This window comes from Neovison vison, chromosome 13, assembly GCF_020171115.1.
Source record: "Neovison vison isolate M4711 chromosome 13, ASM_NN_V1, whole genome shotgun sequence".
Lineage (NCBI taxonomy): Eukaryota > Metazoa > Chordata > Mammalia > Carnivora > Mustelidae > Neogale > Neogale vison.
In genome coordinates, this window is record NC_058103.1 from 94,423,594 (window position 1) to 94,444,870 (window position 21,277).

The 21,277-nt window shown below is 36.3% G+C and overlaps 1 protein-coding gene and 1 pseudogene across 1 annotated transcript; both read right to left on the minus strand.

Moving 5' to 3' along the window:
• Positions 1-3,216: 3,216 nt before the first annotated feature.
• LOC122893103 (olfactory receptor 4F4-like) lies at positions 3,217-4,185 on the minus strand. The gene has a single exon (XM_044229921.1). It carries the CDS (start codon positions 4,132-4,134, stop codon positions 3,217-3,219), a length of 918 nt encoding a protein of 305 aa, XP_044085856.1. The 5' UTR covers positions 4,135-4,185.
• A 4,996-nt stretch (positions 4,186-9,181) lies between these two features.
• LOC122894603 lies at positions 9,182-10,077 on the minus strand (annotated as a pseudogene).
• Between the last annotated feature and the right edge of the window lie 11,200 nt (positions 10,078-21,277).

The following is a 21,277-nucleotide window of genomic DNA, read 5'->3' on the forward strand; positions in this document are numbered from 1 at the left end:
TATGACTTATCTTAGAGAACATTTTTCTTTTGATTTAATTTTATTTTTAATTATGTAAAATCATTTACATGATTTCAATGTTAAAACTGGAAAATAATATATATTCTGAAAAATCTAGCCCTTATCCCTGTTCTTTGCCCTATCTCTTCCTCTCTCCATAAGAAACCATTTTAAATTTTTGTTTATTGTTGAAAATATGTTTCTGTAAGTATTTATAAAATGTATGTTTATAAATTATATATACATACAAGCCTAATACATATACCCCCATTTGAACATAATAAATTAACAACCTGGAGATACTCTTTCTCAAATTACTGTTTTTATTTAACATATATCTTGGAGATTCCTCCATAGCTGCTTTTTGGAGATATTCCTCAGCAATTTTTATAGTACCATAGTGTTCCATTATGTATAATTTATACAGTTTTTTTTTCTCATTTTCTTTTGGGTATTTTCCAATCTTCTACTGTTAAAAACAATGCTGCCACAAGTAACCTTGTGCTTTGGTTATTTTGTACTTTTGAAATGTGTTGTTAGGATAGAATTAGGATTGTTGGGTCAAAAGCTAGTAGCATGGTAAATTTTATAAATAATGTCAAGAGGTAACTATTTTGTATTCTTATCAACAATGCAGATGGTGCCCCTTTCTGTATAGCTGAACCAACAGTTTGTATTATTAAGTATTGAAGTCAGATATTTCATACCTTATGGTCAAAATTGATATCCACATTGGTTTTACTCTGTATATATCTTAATATGAGAGCTTGAACTTTTTTATGTATTTAAACATCATTTATATCTCCTTAAATGTCAATTGTATATTCATGCTTTGCCCATTTGTTTGTTCGTATTTTTTAGAAGTTCTTTACTGTTATAGCTATTATTCTTTGTGATGTGAGTTGTAAAAACTTTTTTCTTTTCTTTTTTTTCTACAAGAAACCCTTTTTATTTTATTTTTTTAATGATTCAATATTTTAATAATTGAAATAATTATTAACAACTTTACCACAAAGAAAGTCCTAGACCCATGTAGTTTTATTGGCAAATCCTATCAAACATTTATGGAAGGAATAACACCAATAACACTGGATGTTATCAGGTTTTAAGCCTTTGCCAATGTGAAAAGTGGAAAATCTTTCACGTTAATCCTTTGATTACTAGTAAGACATGTACGGGACTGGAAGAGATTATGCTGAGTGAAATAAGTCAAGCAGAGAGAGTCAATTATCATATGGTTTCACTTATTTGTGGAGCATAACAAATATCATAGAGGACAAGGGGTGTTAGAGAGGAGAAGGGAGTTGGGGTAAATTGGAAGGGGAGGTGAATCATGAGAGACAATGGACTCTGAAAAACAATCTGAGGGGTTGAAGTGGCGTGGTGGTGGGAGGTTGGGGTACCAGGTGGTGGGTATTATAGAGGGCACAGCTTGCGTGGAGCACTGGGAGTGGTGCAAAAATAACGAATACTGTTTTTCTGAAAATAAATAAATTATTTTAATAAAAAAAAACTTTTTTCTAATATCACATTTATCTTTTCTGCCTTGCTTCTGGTTTTATCATGCATTTAAAACTTTAATTTGATATAGTTAATATTTTCAATCTTTACCATATTCAGGTGTTACTAAGATATAATCCATGTTTTCTGCTAATATTTGTATAGTTAAGAAAAAAGACTTAGGCTTGAATTTAGTTAGAAATTGTCCTGGCATAGGGCATGAGGAAAAGTTCCAATATATCATTTCCTGTATTGTCCAGTTGTTTTACCATGACATTACTAGGTTCTCCCTTCCTCCACTGATTTGAAATACTGCCTTTATCATATACTTATTTTCTTATGTGTTTTTTACCTGCTACTAGAGTTTCTATTATCTTTTTTTTTCCTGTAGCTAACATAATTTTGATTCTCTTATAATTTGACTCTCATATTAATTCAAGCTTCACTTTGGAAAACTACATTCTTTTATTTTTTTTCTTAGAATATTTAAACTTCAATATTAGCCTGATTCAGTGATTCTTGCAGGAGAGTGGAGCTATTTATCAGACTCACTTGCCAAGTTTTTAAAAAAATATATTCCTTGTACTTCTATCTTGACTTTTTGGCATGTCTTTCTAGCATGGTATGGTACATGAGCATGGGTACACACTTACAAATAAATATACACATACAACTATGATGTCTTCAAATGAGCATTTGTTAAGATTGATAGATATCCTATCTTTGGGATAAAATAAGGGTTGAGAACTTTTTGTTTGTTGGCATAGAGGCTTTTTATAATAATGATAGTAGTAGTTGATATTTATTGTGTCCAGATAACTTGCCACAAAATTTGCTATTTATCTGATTTATATCTATTGTCTCATTATCTATCATAATAACCATATGTATAGGTATTATTATCCTTCTTTTGCACACATGGAAACTGAGGGTTAAGCAAGTTAGACAAAATGCCTGGTCATGGTTAGTAATGCATAAGTAGAGTTGAACCCATCTCTTTTGACTTCAAAATCTATGTTCTTAAAAGCTAACCATGGAAAATGACATGGATGGACCAAATTGATGTACTTTGTGCCAACCTGTTGAGAGACTTGGATCCTTCTGTGTATATTTTACTGCATATGAGCTCTTCCTGTATGCACAGGATGTCAAGTGCCTATTAGGCAGACTCCCTCTTCCTGTCACTCCTGATGATGAACTCATGGATTATGGGTTGTTCTAGTGATTGGAAGGAACTATGGACTGTTGCAGTGTGAAGAGTTTCTTTTCTAAATCTCTTTAAAGTTAGTTGATAAATATTCTGAGCAGTAAGAATATTTTTTGAGTGAGGCATACGGCAGTTTCTTCCTTGATGTTTTTAAGGAAAATGAGCCATGTAAAATGTTAAAAAAAATATAAATCAGGCTAGTTTCTGTCTCTCCCTGTATTATGCTCAGGACTGCTCAGGTAGTCACAGGAGTGTACAAATATTGACAGATTTTTGCTATTGTTCTGAGGATTAGTGAGATAATATTTGGAAGGCAGATCAAGTTTTTATCTGTACCTAAAAATATAATGCAAAATTATAAAAGGATAAATTGAGACAATGTATGTGAAAGTTCTTAGAAAATTACTAAAGGATATGGAAATGGAGGTAAGATTTTCATGAGGTTTACTAAATAATTCATCAACTTTGCTATGTCATTGTCTTAGATTAGCCTTATAGTTACAGGAGATCTAAGACTTTTCCCTAGAGTTCACATTCCATTTTCTTAACCGTTTCATTGCAGTCTTCATGTCCTTGTTCCTCAGTGTGTATATAATTGGGTTCAAGAGAGGAGTGACCACAGAATAAAACACAGCAAGGGATTTATCTAATGACTTGATGGGGAACGGCCAGGCATAAATGAAGATACATGGTCCAAAAACCAAAAGAACTACAGTGATGTGAGCAGTCAAAGTGGACAGGGCCTTGGATGACTGGTGTGAAGGGCGTTGTTGGATGGTCACTAGGATGAAAACGTAGGAGATGATTAGGAAAACAAAAGAACACAGAGTGAGCACACCACTGTTAGCAATGACCATGATATCCAACCTATAGGTGTCTGTACAAGCAAGTTTGATAACCCTAGGTAAGTCACAATAAAAGCTATCAACCTCATTGGGACCACAGAAAGGTAAGTTTACTGCAAAGGCCAGCTGGCTCACTGAATGGAGGAAACCAGTCCCCCATGCAGCTGCCACAAGCCCAACACATACATTGCCACACATAACGGTAGTGTAGCGAAGGGGGTTACAGATTGCTATATATCTGTCAAAGGCCATGGCTATAAGGATCACCAACTCACTCCCACCAAAAAAATGATGGAGAAATATCTGAGCAAAGCAGCCCTTGAAAGAGATGACTTTGCGTTTACTCAAAAAGTCAGCAATCATCTTGGGGGCTGTGACAGAAGACAGACACAGGTCAGTGAGTGAGAGGTTAGCCAGCAGGAAGTACATGGGGGAGTGAAGGTGGGAGTCAGAGGCCACAGTTATGACAATAAGAAGGTTTCCACACACAATTCCTACATAGAATACAAAAAAGAACACAAATAGGAAAATCTGCAATTCCTGAGAATTGGAGAGTCCCAGAAAAATGAACTCTGTCACCATGGAGTAATTTGTGTCACTTATTGATTCATTCCAAGAAACAGCCTCTGTAGTTACCTTGGAGAATAAAGTAAGAAGGAAGTCAGAATTATTAGATTCCAATTCAAAGTCTAATTTTGTTTTATTCTGCTCACTCACATAATGACTTTCTGTGGTTTATTACACAAACACTTTCAAAATGCACACAATCTAAACCTAATATTTTATCTTACATGCTTCCTGATGATGCCTTATCATCCACTTATTCAAGTCTACTTAGTATTTCCACTTATGCTAATAATTATCCTAATAAAATACCTTTGTTCATGCTATTCTCTCCACCAGATTACGTCTATACTGCCAGCCTACATTTAGCCCCTTTTCCTTGAGCTCCAAAACAGTTTATATTCTGTAACCACTCTCTTAGCTCTTAAGCAAATGCAATATTATATGATCTTTACATTTATAGCACCATTTTGTGACATACATTTTTGAAAAAGTACTCTTAGAGGTTTTGTAACCCATCATGATAATTTGATATTTTGGTCATTGGAAACCTCTCCAACAAACTAAGACAAACCCTTATTCACAGATTTGCTCTGTGAGGCAATTTGTAATGCACAAGTTTTGAATGTAGTCTGTGGACATTTTAATGTCCTTACTTAAGTCTTATTTTTATCACTTTTACAAATGTGGATACTAATTATATTCAATTCTTATGGTTATTATGAATTTCAAATGAAGTAGTAAAAGTAAAGTTTTTTGGAGAGTTTTTGTATTTAGTGAGTGCACAATAGATTTAGGTAACTATTAGCAGTAAGATTTATCCCCTTCTGATTCATAGAGGAATCCTGGCTCCCCAATAATCATTAATGAATTTTACTTGTATTCTAAAATAACAATCATAATGAGATGATTGAATTTCAACTCCCTGTTCTTCTGTTTTCCCATCTTTAGAATGAATGTACTGGCTTAAAATTTCTCAACATGCCCACTAATCTAATACTCTATAGGATATGAGTGAGGAACAGAATTCCAAAATAATTTTCATAGTCTCTCAGGAGCTTGGCTAGAAATGTGAGAGCCAAGACAGATGTAGAAATCCAGTCTTACTTAGGAGAAGCTAAAGTAAGTGAGTATTCTAGAATAGACGGTAAGAGGCCTTAGTGAGAATGGAATTCATACTTATCATTTAGTGATATGGAAGTGCTTAGAAGAAAAAGATTTAATCCAAAATAAAATTAAAGATGAAAAATAGAATAAAAAATAACAGGGAAATCAAAAGTGAGAAAAATGCAAAAAAAATCACATGAGAGATAATGTGAAAGAGTTTAATAGGAGATAAAATCGAAAAAGGATTCTGGAATGCCTGCTAAGATATTTTATTATGAATACAGAACAGAATTATTGAAGAATTATGTGCAATTGTTTAATATATATTTCTAACAAATAGTGAATAGTCTATGCACAATAGCTATTGTTAAGGTAGTAAGAACAGGGCATTTGTCAACAGAATATGGGAGATTTTTAAAAAATGATGTAAGTGATTTTATTCTGAGTAATTGTGGAAATAGATGGTTCCTAAAGAGGTCTGAAATTATAGTGTGTTATTATTACCAAATTTCTTGGGGAGTAGTAGTATTTATTTTCAACATTTTCCTAATTGTGGATATTGTGTTGCCTTTGGAAGTTACACTTTTCTCTTTCATATCCCAATTCCATTACTTAGCCCTGTCTACTAATGCTCCCTATTACTCTTTTCAAAGTTCTGTATGAATTTAGCAATTCTAATTGTATTTCCATGTATAAAAAGAAGTCAAATAATAAAACAATCATAACCCCTCTCTTCCCTCCTGCTTAGCACAGTAATAAATACAATCCTAGTGAATGTTGACAACAGAGAGTATGGGGTTCCTGTTGTGAGATTATTTCTGATGTCACTTATTGGTTAGGATGGTTCTTAAGAATCAAAGTATGCAACTTATAGTGGAACTTCAGTAATTACTTATGTACTGCAACCACTTCATTTCATATCAAGGACAAACTCGATACTCACATCTCCATAAGAAATATACCAAAGGTAATGGTTTCTCTTCTGCAGCAAAGAGACTTTATAGCATGGTAACAAGAATTCAGATATTCTGCTCCTCAGCAAGAGGAATTTCTTGCTCACTGTGTTAAGACATCTCATTTCCTGAGTGTATGCTATGGAGGAGTGAGTGATGATGATGGATTCTCAGTTACAGGGGACCTGCTACCTACATAATCCTTTCAAAGCTCATATCTGATTCTTCAAAAATGACTCCAGGAGTTTGAGAAGAATTCTATTGATTCTAAGTTAAACATTAAGCTTATTTAAGTCAAGTTCTCCAGAGTCTTCGACACTGGCTATAGCATTCATAAAGAGCCAGCTACAGCTATAGGGAAAGAAAATTTTTCCCTATGTACTAAATTAACTTAAAATTCAACAATGAGGGTGTTTCATTTGTCCTAAATATCTTTTACCCCTCTTTAAAGAAAAATACCTAAAGTCTTCATAAGTTTCACTGAGATTGAAGTCAGGAGACTTGGGGATTTTAGTACAAAGTTACCGTGTGATTTTGGCACGTGATTCAGAATTTCCAAGATTAGTTTTCCTGTTTACAAATGAGCTCATTGGACCAAAAGCTCTCAAATGTGAAATTCCATAACTCTAGAAGTACGATTAATACCTATATATGAAAGAAATATCCCAAGCCAGATTGTATTGTAGAAAGGATGGAAAGAGGTAAGTAAGAGAACACTGCTTCTGGGTATATGGAAAAAGGATCATTAAATAGAAAGGAAAGAAGAGATTAGCCTGAAAGACTCAGAAGGACTAAACACTTAGAACACTTATGTAACATATACTAAGTTTTACAACACACCTAGGGCAATCCTTGTTAATAGTCACACTAACTCTTCTAAATATTTGAACTAACCTCACAGGACCTTCCACTTTTCTTGAAGATGCACATGCAATTGAATTCTGCCAAATGGGTTCTTACTAATAAAAACATCTCATTGTCAATAAAATGCTACACTGTGGTTACTTTCACTTTCATCATTCCACCCACCTCCTTCATATCTGGAAGGTGATGAACAATTTTCAGAGCAAGGAAGAGTACAGATTTTCCTTTTTGTATTTTGTCTTGAAGCAAAACATTTCCAAGAGAATAAAGTGTGTCTGATTGGTGTTCCTTAGTAAGTCACTTGGTTAAGAGCCAGTTATGAGTTGACTGGAGGCAAGTGAGGAGATCTGGAAATAGCCAGCCTGAAGTTTGAGTGCTGAGACTAAATGATATAGTCTCACAGGTTTTCCCTTGAGGATACACACAGAATCTTTTTGAGTCAGGGGCTGTTGTCACAGTTTCTCAGCTTTCTTAGGTATTTCTAGTACTTCACTGAATCTAAGGGTGATTTTGTTTTTCTGTGCAAATGAAACTTTATTTTCTTATATCTATATTTCCCTTAATTCTCTTTATATTCCAATATAGCACATACAATGTGATGTTACTTTCAAGTGTATAAAACATTGATTTGACAATTCTCTACCTTACTCAATGCTCAGTACACTAAGTGTAGTCATCGTCTGTCAACATACATTATTACAATATTATTGACTTTATTCCATATGCTATACTTTTCATCTCTGTGACTTACTTTCTTTAAAACTGAATCCCCTTTATTTCTCCCATATCCCACCCATCTGCCTTGTGGCATCCACCAGGTTTTTTTCTCTAAAAGTCAATTCGTTTTTTCTTTGTTTTGTGTTAGAGATTTCACCAATAAGTGATATCATATAGTATTTGTCTTTCTCTGTTTGTGTGTGTGGGGGGGGGTGTCTTTCTCTGCTAAAGGTGACTTTTTTTTTGAGTCACAGTGATAGCAAAAAGATAAAGTTCCAATATTAAAATCTGGATGGATTAAGTAGACAATAAACAATAATGCTTTAGATACTATACAAAGAGGATAGCATATAACATTTATTACCACTTTCAGATAAAATATAGGGAAAAATACCTTCACCATAAAAAGAAAGTGTCATTTGTTTTTTACCTTTTTTTTGAGCAGCTTTAATTACAATTCTGCAGCTACAACTGAGCTGAGTCACCACAATTAATGTTTCTTAAATCATTCATTGGGATGCATCCAGCTGATTTCTCAGTCATGCTCTTTGATTCAACAGACTTCCCAAGTTTTACCTGGAAAAGTAAAGTAAAGATGTCAGCCATCTTCTTTGTCCTAAGCACCCTGGATTAAGTATAGGTATATTATATAAGGTGAGATCTGGGTTGGGTGATTCTCTTTAGGTAATAACATCCTTAATATGCTTTGATAATTGTAGATACTGTTTTAGGGTGATTCAAGAAATTCTTTGAGGAAGACTGCAAGGATGACAGAAATCTGTTGGAAAAAATAGAAAATAGACAAATTTTGCATTATGTAAAATAGTAAAGTTTTTCTAATGCAACATTGAACAAAATACTTTAACAATTAAAGATGGTAAACAATTCTTAGGAATTGTAGCATAGTGTTGCCTGCCTATTTATCTAACATAAAATATAATTAGGATGAAAAATATTTCTTTCTTGACTTTTAATGGGTGCTAGTTCAAATAAACTCACATTTTATCCATTGGATCCACAAAATTTCCATAAGAAATATTGATTTCTAGCAATGCTTATAATCAATATAAAAATATTGATAAATAAAATTCAACCATATATACATGTATGTATTTACACAGAGATAAAAAACATGAAAACTGAATGTACTCATTGATGATAACTGAAATTTAGTATTGTAGGTAGGAAGGAATATATAATATTTTTCATACTTAACAGAAATAACTGCAGCTCTATTTGAAAGTGAAGTTCATTGATACAATACCTCCTTTATGTAGAGTTCTCAGTTTTTTAAGGGCAGTAACGAAACTGTCCTTAATCCATAGTGTTTGTGGTGGTCATACGGGTCCTGATGGTTCATGACATTCACCTTGTGCTCTTACCAGTGAAGTCTGTTATGGCATCTCGCTAGAACTTACAACTCTTTAACTTAGCCTTCTCAGTGTCCCCTTCATATCTCTGTTCCTTAAAGTATGGATGGCAGGATTTAATATGGGACTTATGACAAAGTCTATGATGGCAAAAATGTATCCATTGACTTGGTAGGGAAAGGCCACACATAGAGAAACATGCATGGAACAAAAAACGAAACCACTACAGTGATGTGAGCTGACAGAGTGATGAATGCTTTGGATAAATCTTTTGAGGAATGTTGTCTGACAATTATCAGAATAAGGATGTATGATACAATTAAGAAAAAGAAGGTGCCCATAGATATGAAGCCACTGTTGGTAGTGACCACAAATTCTAGTTTGTGGGTGTCCATACATGCAAGTTTAGTAACCTTAAGGAAATCAAAACAAAAGCTCCCCACATTAGTAGGACCACAGAAAGGTAAATTTATGACAAAAACGAACTGAGACACAGCAGGAGTCACCCAGTAATCCAAGCAGCTACTATCAAAAGCATGCACATTTTGGGACTCATAGTAGTTAGATAGTGGAGAGGCTTGCAAATTGCTGTGTACCTGTCATATGCCATGGCTATGAGCAGTACCATCTCAACTCCTCCATGACATGAATAAAGAACATTTGTATCATGCATTTGTGTTAGGTGTTAAAGGTGACTGATTTTGCAACCACTAAAAAGATCAGAGATCATCCTAGGAACTGTGGTGGATGAAAGCCCAAGGTCAATAAATGAGTGATAGGTTGTGTAAATGAAATTCCAAAATCACTGTTAACATAATGAAGAGGTTTCCCAAGATAATTCCCACATAGCACAAAGAGAAGAAAAGAAAAAGGAAGACCTGTATTCCCAAGGATTGTAAAAGTCCCAGTAACACAAACTCAGTTACCACAGAACCATTTACTTGGTCCATTGAATCATAAAGAAAGGAAGACTCTGAAGTGACCTGAAGGAAATGAAAGAAGGATCAGCTGTGAGGCACTAAAAACTATGTGTTAACTGTTGATAATTTAAATTGGTTACTGACAGATCTTTTATTTAATTGATAGTAAATTATTAACAAAGTCATGGGAACCCAGAGTATGGGTTTGGTAATATGACCAAAGCTGCACTCAGAGGCCATCTATTGCATTAAATTTGCCCTTATTTTTTCAAGTACATGAAGTAATCAGACAACTTAAGAAGTTAGAAATGGATGTACAAATTAAACTCAAGGAATTCAGGTAAAGAAAATAATAAAAATTAAAAACAAAAATAATATGTATTGGCTCTTAGAAAATTGGAAGAGTGTACATGAGCATATAAAAAAGTTTTTTTGAGGGGCACCTGGGTGGCTAAGTGGGTTGGGCCTCTGCCTTCAACTCAGGTCATGATCTCGGGGTCCTGGGATGGAGCCCCACATCGGGCTATCTGTTCAGCAGGGAGCCTGCTTCATCCTCTCTCTCTACCTGCCTACTTGTGATCTCTGTCTGTCAAATAAATAAATAAAATCATTAAAAAAGTTTTTTTGAAACAAAAAATAGACGGAACTTTTAAAAGAATAATAAAAAATTAGAAATGAGTATAGAATAGTAACAGTTAACATAATAGTTAAGACACTTCTGAAGTCTGTTCCTCATCAGTCCTTAAAAACATATGCTCCAAAGGAACACATAAATCATACTTGTAATTAAAAAGTTATAGAGAGGCAAAAGGTTTGTATCTTTATAATATAAAAAAGATCAAACCATTCAGTAAAACTTTCAAAACGTACTAGACATAATTGATACCAAGAAAGAATTCACAAATGTCAACTCCGTGTGTGTAGGTATATTCATTTCTTCTTTACAAATCAAAGAAATATGATAAAATATATATTAGTTTCCTATTAAATTACAAAGAATTTTGTAGTTATTATCAAAACCAGTAAACCTCGATGTAATAGATATCTTCATACATTGCTGGGGGAAAACCAGTCTGGTTCAAGCATTAAAAAAAATATTTTGAATTATGTATCAGGAATCTTGATCCTTATCATTTGGTGCAATAGTACTCCTTACAGAGTTCTATTTGACAGAAAAAGTTTCTGGCACAGAAATGTTCATTACACTTTGCAGTGGAAAAACTGGACAATTAAAATGCCAAACATAAGTTTTAAGTCTGTTACAATATTTGCATATAATGGAATGTAATACTTATTTTTTTTCATTTATTTATTTTCAGCATAACAGTATCATTATTTTTTCACCACACCCAGTGCTCCATGCAATCCGTGCCCTCATTAATACCTACCACCTGGTACCCCGACCTTCCACCCACCCGCCCCTTCAAAACCCTCAGATTGTTTTTCAGAGTCCATAGTCTCTCATGGTTCACCTCCCCTTCCAATTTATCCCAACTCCCTTCTCCTCTCTAACTCCCCATGTCCTCCATGCTATTTGTTATGCTCCACACATAAGTGAAACCATATGATAATTGACTCTCTCTGCTTGACTTATTTCACTCAGCATCATCTCTTCCAGTCCCGTCCATGTTGCTACAAAAGTTGGGTATTCATCCTTTCTGATGGAGGCATAATACTCCATCGTGTATATGGACCACATCTTCCTTATCCATTCATCCGTAGAAGGGCAACTTGGTTCTTTCCACAGTTTGGCAACTGTGGCCATTGCTGCTATAAACATTGGGGTACAGATGGCCCTTCTTTTCACTACATCTGTATCTTTGGGGTAAATACCCAGGAGTGCAATGACAGGGTCATAGTGAAGTTCTATTTTTAATTTCTTGAGGAATCTCCATACTGTTCTCCAAAGACTGCACCAACTTGCATTCCCACTAAGAGTGTAAGAGGGTTCCCCTTCCTCCACATCCTCTCCAACACATGTTGTTTCCTGTATTGCTAATTTTGGCCATCCTAACTGGTGTAAAGTGATATCTCAATGTAGTTTTAACTTGAATCTCCCTGATGGCTAGTGATGATGAACATTTTTTCATGTGTCTGATAGCCATTTGTATGTCTTTATTCGAGAAGTGTCTGTCCATATCTTCTTCCCATTTTTTGATATGATTGTCTGTTTTGTGTGTGTTGAGTTTGAGGAGTTCATTATAGATCCTGGATAAAAACAATATGAGGGGTTTGAAGTGGCGGGGGGGGGTGGGAGGTTGGGGTACCAGGTGGTGGGTATTATAGAGGGCATGGATAGCATGGAGCACTGGGTGAGGTAAAAAATAATGAATACTGGGTTGAGTTTGAGGCATTCATTATAGATCCTGGATATCAACCTTTTGTCTATACTGTCATTTGCAAATATCTTCTCCCATTCCGTGGGTTGCCTCTTTGTTTTTTTGACTGTTTCCTTTGCTGTGCAGAAGCTTTTGATTTTGATGAAGTCCCAGAAGTCCATTTTCGCTTTTGTTTCCTTTGCCTTTGGAGACGTATCTTGAAAGAAGTTGCTGTGGCTGATATCAAAGAGATTACTGCCTATGTTCTCCTCTAAGATTCTGATAGATTCCTGTCTCACGTTGAGGTCTTTTATCCATTTTGAGTTGATCTTTGTGTACGGTGTAAGAGAATGGTCGAGTTTCATTCTTCTACATATAGCTGTCCAGTTTTCCCAGCACCATTTATTGAAGAGACTGTCTTTTCTCCACTGTATATCAAACTCAACCCACATGAAACAGACAAACACATCAAAAAATGGGCAGAAGATATGAACAGACACTTCTCCAATCAAGAAATACAAATGGCTATCAGACACATGAAAAAATGCTCATCATCATTAGCCCTCAGGGAGATTCAAATTAAAACCACATTGAGATATCACCTTACACCCGTTAGAATGGCCAAAATTAACAAAACAGGAAACAACATGTGTTGGAGAGGATGTGGAGAAAGGGGAACCCTCTTCCACTGTTGGTGGGAATGCAAGTTGGTGCAGCCTCTTTGGAGAACAGTGTGGAGATTCCTCAAGAAATTAAAAATAGAGCTTCCCTACGACCCTGCAATTGCACTCCTGGGTATTTACCCCAAAGATACAGATGTCGTGAAAAGAAGGGCCATCTGTACCCCAATGTTTATAGCAGCAATGGCCACAGTCACCAAACTATGGAAAGAACCAAGATGCCCTTCAACGGATGAATGGATAAGGAAGATGTGGTCCATATACACTAGGGAGTATTATGCCTCCATCAGAAAGGATGAATACCCAACCTTTGTAGCAATATGGACGGGACTGGAAGAGATTATGCTGAGTGAAATAAGTCAAGCAGAGAGAGTCAATTATCATATGGTTTCACTTATTTGTGGAGCATAACCAATAGCATGGAGGACAAGGGGCGTTAGAGAGGAGTAGGGAATTTGGGTAAATTGGAAGGGGAGGTGAACCATGAGAGACTATGGACTTTGAAAAACAGTCTGAGGGGTTTGAAGTGGCGTGGTGGTGGGAGGTTGGGGTACCAGGTGGTGGGTATTATAGAGGGCACAGCTTGCATGGAGCACTGGGTGTGGTGAAAAATAATGAATACTGTTTTTCTGAAAATAAATAAATTGGAAAAAAAAAGTCTTCATCATATCCAAAGACATCCAAGTTTTCTCTTATGTTATCTTCTAGAAGTTTTATATATTTTTCATTTTAAATTTGGGTCTCTTATCCACTTTGCATTAATTTTTTGAAGGATATAAATATCTGTGTCTAGATTCTTTTTTTCTTTTTTTCATGTGCACATTCAGGTGTTTTAGCACTATCTGTTGAAGAGATTATCTTTGCTGCATTGTATTATCTTGTTCCTTTGTAAAAGGTCAGGTGAGTATATTTATGGGGGTCTATACTAAGTTCTGTATTCTGTTCCACTGATTTATCTTTTTTATATATAAGCCAATTCCACACTGTCTTAATTACTGTAGCTTCATGATAAGTTTTGATGTCAGGTAACATCAGTCCTTGAACTGTGTTCTTCAATATTGTGTTGGCTATATGTGTTGCCTCCCCATGTAAATATTAGAATCAGTTTGTAAATACCTATAAAATAAATTGGTGGTATTTCTTCTCTCTGAGAAACTTATTTGAACTTTTCTTTTGAGGGAGGTCTCCTGGCAAAATTCTCACATTTTTTATTTATCTCAGGAAGTATCTCTTCTTGACATTTGTAGAATAGTTTTTCAGAGTGCAGAATTCTAGGTCTATATATAAAATATCTATGTATTTTAGTACTCTAAATATTCTACCCTATTCTTTTCTTGCTTGCATGATGCCTGAGGAAAAGCTGGATGTAATTTATTGTTTGTTTGTTTTTTAAATAGGTAAGGTGAAGTTTTTCTCTGAGTTCTTCTAGGATTTTTTTCTTTATCTTTGATTTTATTTCACTCATAAATGATATTAGTGGCTGTGTTTTCAGGGAACATTTATCCAGCTTGGGATTTATGGATCTATGGTTTGGTGCATGACTTTAAGCTGGGGGAAATTCTCAAACATTATTGTTTCCCAGATAGGACAAGATGGCGGGGAAGTAGGAGGAGGTGCCACTTCAACCTGTACCCTAAAGTGAGCTGATTACCTACTGAAGAACTCTGATCACCCATGAAATCAGCCTGAGATCAGAATTATACATGTCTGGATCTCTACGGGGGCAGAAGACGCTAATGGGCAGGTTAAGTGGAGTGGGAACATTGGACTAATATCGGAAGATAAACAAAAGGGGGAGGGAGCCACCAGAGGTGACCTACTGGAAAGTAATACCCCAATATGAGAGTGCCCTGTGACTGGGGACCAGCATTAACTTGGAGTTTGAAAGCACTCAAAAAGAGCAAAGTATTACAAGGGGGAAATTGTGGGAATTGGGGTGGCTAGAGACAGGGGCTTAAGTCCCCGGACCCAGGACAGCCATGACTGGTGCTGAGCCAGAGAAAGTGAGGCAGAGAAACCAGGTCTTGGTCCCTGAGCTGTCAGCACGCCTGAGAACATGTGGGGTCCAGCTCCCATGAGGCGCTGGGAGCCTCGCCAGCCAGCAGAGGCACAGCATTTTTACAGTCCCCACACAAGTGCCATGCTGGGCTATCAGAGTCTGAATCGCACTCCATGCCCTCCCCTGAGAGAGGTGCATGCAGGCGCCAGCGCAGTGCTCTCAGACCTGGAAAGACCAGGCACTCCCAGCCCAGGCCAGTGGGAAAATCTCAGAGTGCGATCACTACTTGGAACCTCTCTGGCAGTCCGGAGCTGTCCAGACAGCTGCCACTGTTGTGGTTTTGGGTACAAGCATGAGTTCCTGTGTCCCCAGGGACCAGTACTCAGAATGTGCTCTGCCAGTGGCCCAGGGGGAACTTATGTGCTCTGCTGAACCGAGAGGGGAACAGACTGAGGCTTCTCCCTGAGAAGGAGGTCTGGGTACAGTTTGCTTTCCTCTAAACCTCCAAAAACCATCAAAAGCTGTCAAGGCTAAAGAAGAAAAACAAAAACAAACAAACAAAAAAAAACAGAACAAACAAACATAAAAACCTCAAGGGGCATTAGAGAGGAGTAGGGAATTTGGGTAAAATGGAAGGGGAGGTGAACCATGAGAGACTATGGACTCTGAAGAACAATCTGAGGGGTTTGAAGTGGCGGGGGGGTGGGAGGTTGGGGTACCAGGTGGTGGGTATTACAGAGGGCACGGCTTGCATGGAGCACTGGGTGTGGTGAAAAAATAATGAATAATGTTTTTCTGAAAATAAATAAATTGGAAAAAAAACAAAAACAAAACAAAACAAAAACCTCCAGAGAACAAAGCCTGAAAAACTCCAGAGCCCACCTTTCTGAGCTGGGCAGAAGGACTTAACTCAGGGAACATTGCCTGAAAACCCATGTTGCAGGCCCCTCCCCCAGAAAGCCAAACAGAAAAAAAAAAAAAAAAAAGACGACAAGAGAACAACCACCACTACTTCATAGATACAACTTTTATTTTTAATTCATTCCCACTATTCTGGTTCATTTTTTTAATATAGATAATTTTTAACCTATTTACCATCACAGTGAGATGTCCAGTACTTCAAATTCCAAAATAAACTTTTAACCTGAACTTTTTGATACATATCCCCCTGTTTTTCTTTTTCTTTTCTATTTTTAATTTAATTTTAATATTAGTTTTAATTTAATTTAATTTAATTTTAGTTTAGTTTATACTTTTTTTATTTTTTAACATTCATATAGAGTTAAACTTCAAGGTAATGCCCTTTACCCAATCAATGCTACCCCTATAGGCAAACCAATTTTTAATCCCCCTTTATCTTAGGAAAGTTGAGTCCTTTAACAAAGATATCAAGATACATCCAGGAAGAATCAAAATAACCTTCCTCACCCACACTGAGAATTTATAACCACTCTCCCATTGTTTTCTTCTGCCAGTGTTTCTGTGTATTTGTGATTGTCCTGATAGTATATAAATATTATACTTGGGGTTCTTTTTGACGTGGTCCTTTTTGTTTTGTTTTGTTTATATTTATACATACATATATATTTTTTTCTCTTTTCATATAATTTTATCAGTCTTTTTGTTTGTCTGTTGTCGTTTGTATATGTCATAAATCTTACCTTGGGGCCCATTTGGGCTAAGCCTTCTCCTCTATCTTTCTTTTTTTCCCTGTCTCTCTCTCTTTTCTTTTTCTTTTCTTTTTTCTCTCTTTCTTTTTTCTTTCATTTGGGTGGAGACTCCTGATTGCTCAGAAGCATTCCAGGGTGCACCTTGACTGCACCATGGTTGATACATCCAGCTACATCCGTTCAGCCATCTCGGACCAAAATGACTAGGAGGAGGAAGGCCCAAGAAAAGAAAAATTCAGAAGATGGGCCTTCTGCAACAGAGCTAATGGCTATCGACATAGACAATATGTTGGAAAAGGAATTCAGGTTAACAATTATCCAGGCAATAGCTAGGTTGGAGAAAGCCATGGATGACCAAATGGAATTGATTAGGGTAGAACTAATAGCCACCAGGGATGATGTTCACAATGTTGGGACAGACTTAAAGCCACCAGGGATGATGTTCACAATGCTCTCAATGAGTTCCAATCTAATCTAAATTCTCTAAAAGCTAGGGTAACTGAGACAGAAAATAGAATTAGTGATCTAGAGGACAAACAGATAGAGGGAAAGGATCAGGAGGAAGACTGGAACAAACAGCTTAGAAGCCACAAAAACAGAATCAGGGAAATAAATGATGCCATGTAATGTTCCAACATCAGAATTATTGGACTCCCTGAAGGGGAGGAGAGAGAAGTCTAGAAGATATAGTGGAACAAGTTCGCCATGAAAATTTTCCCAATCTTGTGAATGGAACCAGTGTTCATGTACTAGAGGCAGAACGGTCTCCCTCCAAGATGATAGATTCTTGAAAGTCCTCGAGACACCTAATATTAAGAATGAAGAATTATAATAGTAGATAGGTGCTCTTGAAGGCAGCTAGGACAAAGAAGCTCTTTATATACAGAGGAAAGCCCATCAGAATAATGTCAGAACTATCCACAGAAACCTGGCAAGCCAGAAAGGGCTGGCAAGAGGTATTCAGGGCACTAAATGAGAAGAACACACAGGGAAGAATACTTTATCCAGCAAGACTGACATTCAAAATAGGTGGAGAGATAGAGTTTCCAAGACCGGCAAGAATTAAAAGACTATGTGACCACCTAGCCGACACTGCAGGAAATATTAATGGGGTTTCTATAAATCAGGAAAAATCCTAAGAATATCATTGAACAGAAATATGGAGACAATCTACAGAAAGAAAGACTTCAAAGGTAACACAATGTCAATAAAAACGTATCTATCAATAATCAGTCTCATTGTGAATGGCCTAAATGCATCCATAAAATGACACAGGGTTGTAGATTTGATCAAATGACAGGACCCATCCATATGTTGTTTACAAGAGACCCATTTTAAACCTAAGGATACACCCAGACTAAATGTGAAGGGATGGAGAAGCATCTTTCATGCCAATGGGCCTCAAAAGAAGGCTGGGGTAGTGAATCTCATATCAGATATATTATATTTTAAACTAAAGACTGTAGTAGAGATACAGAAGGACACTACATAATCCTTAAAGGGACTATCCACCAAGATGATCTAACAATTGTAAATATCTATGCTCCCAATATGGGAGCAGCCAATTACATAAGAAAACTATTAAGATAAAGAGTCATATTGATATGAATATGTTAATAGTAGGAGATCTTAACATGCCTCTCTCAGTAATAGACAGATCATCCAAGCAGAAAATCAATAAAGAAGCAAGAGCATTGAATGACACATTGGACCAGATGGACCTCATAGATATATACAGAACATTCCACCCTAAAACAGCAGAATACTCATTCTTCTCAAGTGCACATGGAACCTTCTCCAGAATAGACCACATACTGGGTCACAAATCAGGGCTCAACCGATACCAAAAGATTGAGATTATCCCCTACATTATCTCAGATCACAATGCTTTGAAACTGGAGCTCAACCACAAGGAAAAGTTTGGAAGGAATTCAAACACCTGGAAGCTAAAGACCACATTGCTTAAGAATGCTTGGATCAACCAGGAGATCAAAGAAGAACTGAAACAATTCATGGAAACCAATGAGAATGAAGACACTTTGGTCCAAAACTTATGAGATACAGTGAAGGCGTATCCTAAGGGGGAAATACATAGACATCCATCCTCCCTCAAAAAAATCGAAAAATCCAGAATACACCAGTTGTCTCTACACCATAAAGAACTGGAGAATTAACAACAGATTAAGCCAACTCCACACACAAGAAGGGAAATAATCAAGTAGAGCAGAGATCAAGGAGATAGAAACCAGAGATAAAGTAGAACACATCATTGAAACTAGAAGCTGTTTTTTTTGAAAGAATCAATAAGATCGATACATCATTGGCCAAACAAATCCAAAAGAAAATAGAGAAGGCCCAAATTAATAAAATTAAAAATGAAAAGGGAGAGATCACAACTAAAACCAAGGAAGTAGAAACAATCATCAGAAGTTATTATCAACAGTTATATGCCAATAAGTTATGCAACCTAGATGAAATGGATGCATCCCTGGAAAACTGTCAACTTCTAAAACTGAATCAGGAAGAAATTGACAACATGATTGAGGCTGTGATCAAAAACCTCCCAAAAAAACAAGAGCCCAGGACCTGACAGAATTCCCTGGGGAATTCTACCAAACTTTCAAAGAAGAAAGAACACCTATTCTCCTGAAGATGTTTCAAAAAACTGAAGCAGAAGGAAAACTTACAGACTCTTTTTATGAAGCCAGCATTATCCTGATCCCCAAACCAGGAAAGACCTCACCAAAAAGGAGAATTTCAGACCCATATCCCTGATGAATATGGATGCTATGATTTTCAACAAGATCCTAGCTAATTGGATCCAATAGTAGATTAAAAAGTTTATCCACCATGGCCAGGTGTGATTTATCCCTGGGTTGCAAGTGTGGTTCAACATTTTCAAATCAAACAATGTGATAGGACAAATCAATAAGGGAAGAGAGAAGGACCACATGGTTCTCTCAATCGATGCAGAAAAAGCATTTGACAAAATCCAGCATCCATTCCTGATTAAAACGCTTCAAAGTATAAGGATAGAGGGAACATTCCTGAACTTCATAAAATCTATCTATGAAAGACCCACAGCAATTAGCATCCTCAATGGGAAAAAGCTTGCAGCCTTCCTGTTGAGATCAGGAACACAACAAGGATGCCCACTCTCACCACTCTTGTTCAACATAGTATTAGAAGTCCTAGCAACAGCAATCAGACAACAAAGAGAAATAAAAGGTATCCAAATTGGCAATGAAGAAGTCACTCTCTCTCTCTTTGCAGATAACATGATTCTTTATATGGAAAACCCAAAAGACTCCACCCCCAAACTACTAGAACTCATACAGTAATTCAGTAATATGGCAAGACACAAAGTCAATGTACAGAAATCAGTGGCTTTCTTATACACTACCAATGAAAATACAGAAAGGGAAATTAGAAAATCGATTCCATTTACTATAGCACCAAGAACCATAAGATACCTGGGAATCAACCTAACCAAAGAGGTAAAGAATCTGTACTCCGGGACTGGAAGAGATTATGCTGAGTGAAATAAGTCAAGCAGAGAAAGTCAATTATCATACGGTTTCACTTATTTGTGGAGCATAACAAATAGCATGGAGGACAAGGGGCATTAGAGAGGAGTAGGGAATTTGGGTAAATTGGAAGGGGAGGTGAACCATGAGAGACTATGGACTCTGAAAAACAATCTGAGGGGTTTGAAGTGGCAGGGGGGTGGGAGGTTGGGGTACCAGGTGGTGGGTATTATAGAGGGCACGGCTTGCATGGAGCACTGGGTGTGGTGAAAAAATAATGAATAATGTTTTTCTGAAAATAAATAAATTGAAAAAAAAGAATATGCTAAAAGGATAAGTTCAAATTAGTAGTACTAATTAATGTGAACTTGCAATGCAAGACAGTGCTTTATTTTTAATTTTATTCTATTATGTTATTTTTAAATAAAATATATTTGCCATATTAAAAAAAAAAAAGAATCTGTACTCCAGGAACTACAGAACACTCGTGAAGGAAATTGAAGAAGACACAAAAAGATGGAAGACCATTCCATGCTGTTGGATCGAAAGAACAAACATTGTTAAAATGTCTGTACTGCCTAGAGCAATCTATACTTTTAATGCCATTCTGATCAAAATTCCACTGGTACTCTTCAAAGACGTGGAGCAAATAATCCTAAAATTTGTATGGAATCAGAAGAGACCCCAAATCGCTAAGGAAAGGTTGAAAAACAAAAATAAAACTGGGGGCATCATGTTACCTGATTTCAAGCTTTACTACAAAGCTGTGATCACCAAGACAGCATGGTATTGGCATAAAAACAAACACATAGACCAGTGGAACAGAGTGGAGAGCCCAGATATGGACCCTCAACTCTATGGTCAAATAATCTTCGATAAAGCCGGAAAAAATATACATTGGAATAAAGACAGTCTCTTCAATAAAGAGATTGGACAGCTATATGTAGAAGAATGAAACTCAATCATTCTCTTACACCGTATGCAAAGATAAACTCAAAATGGATAAAAGACCTCAATGTGAGACAGGAATCTATCA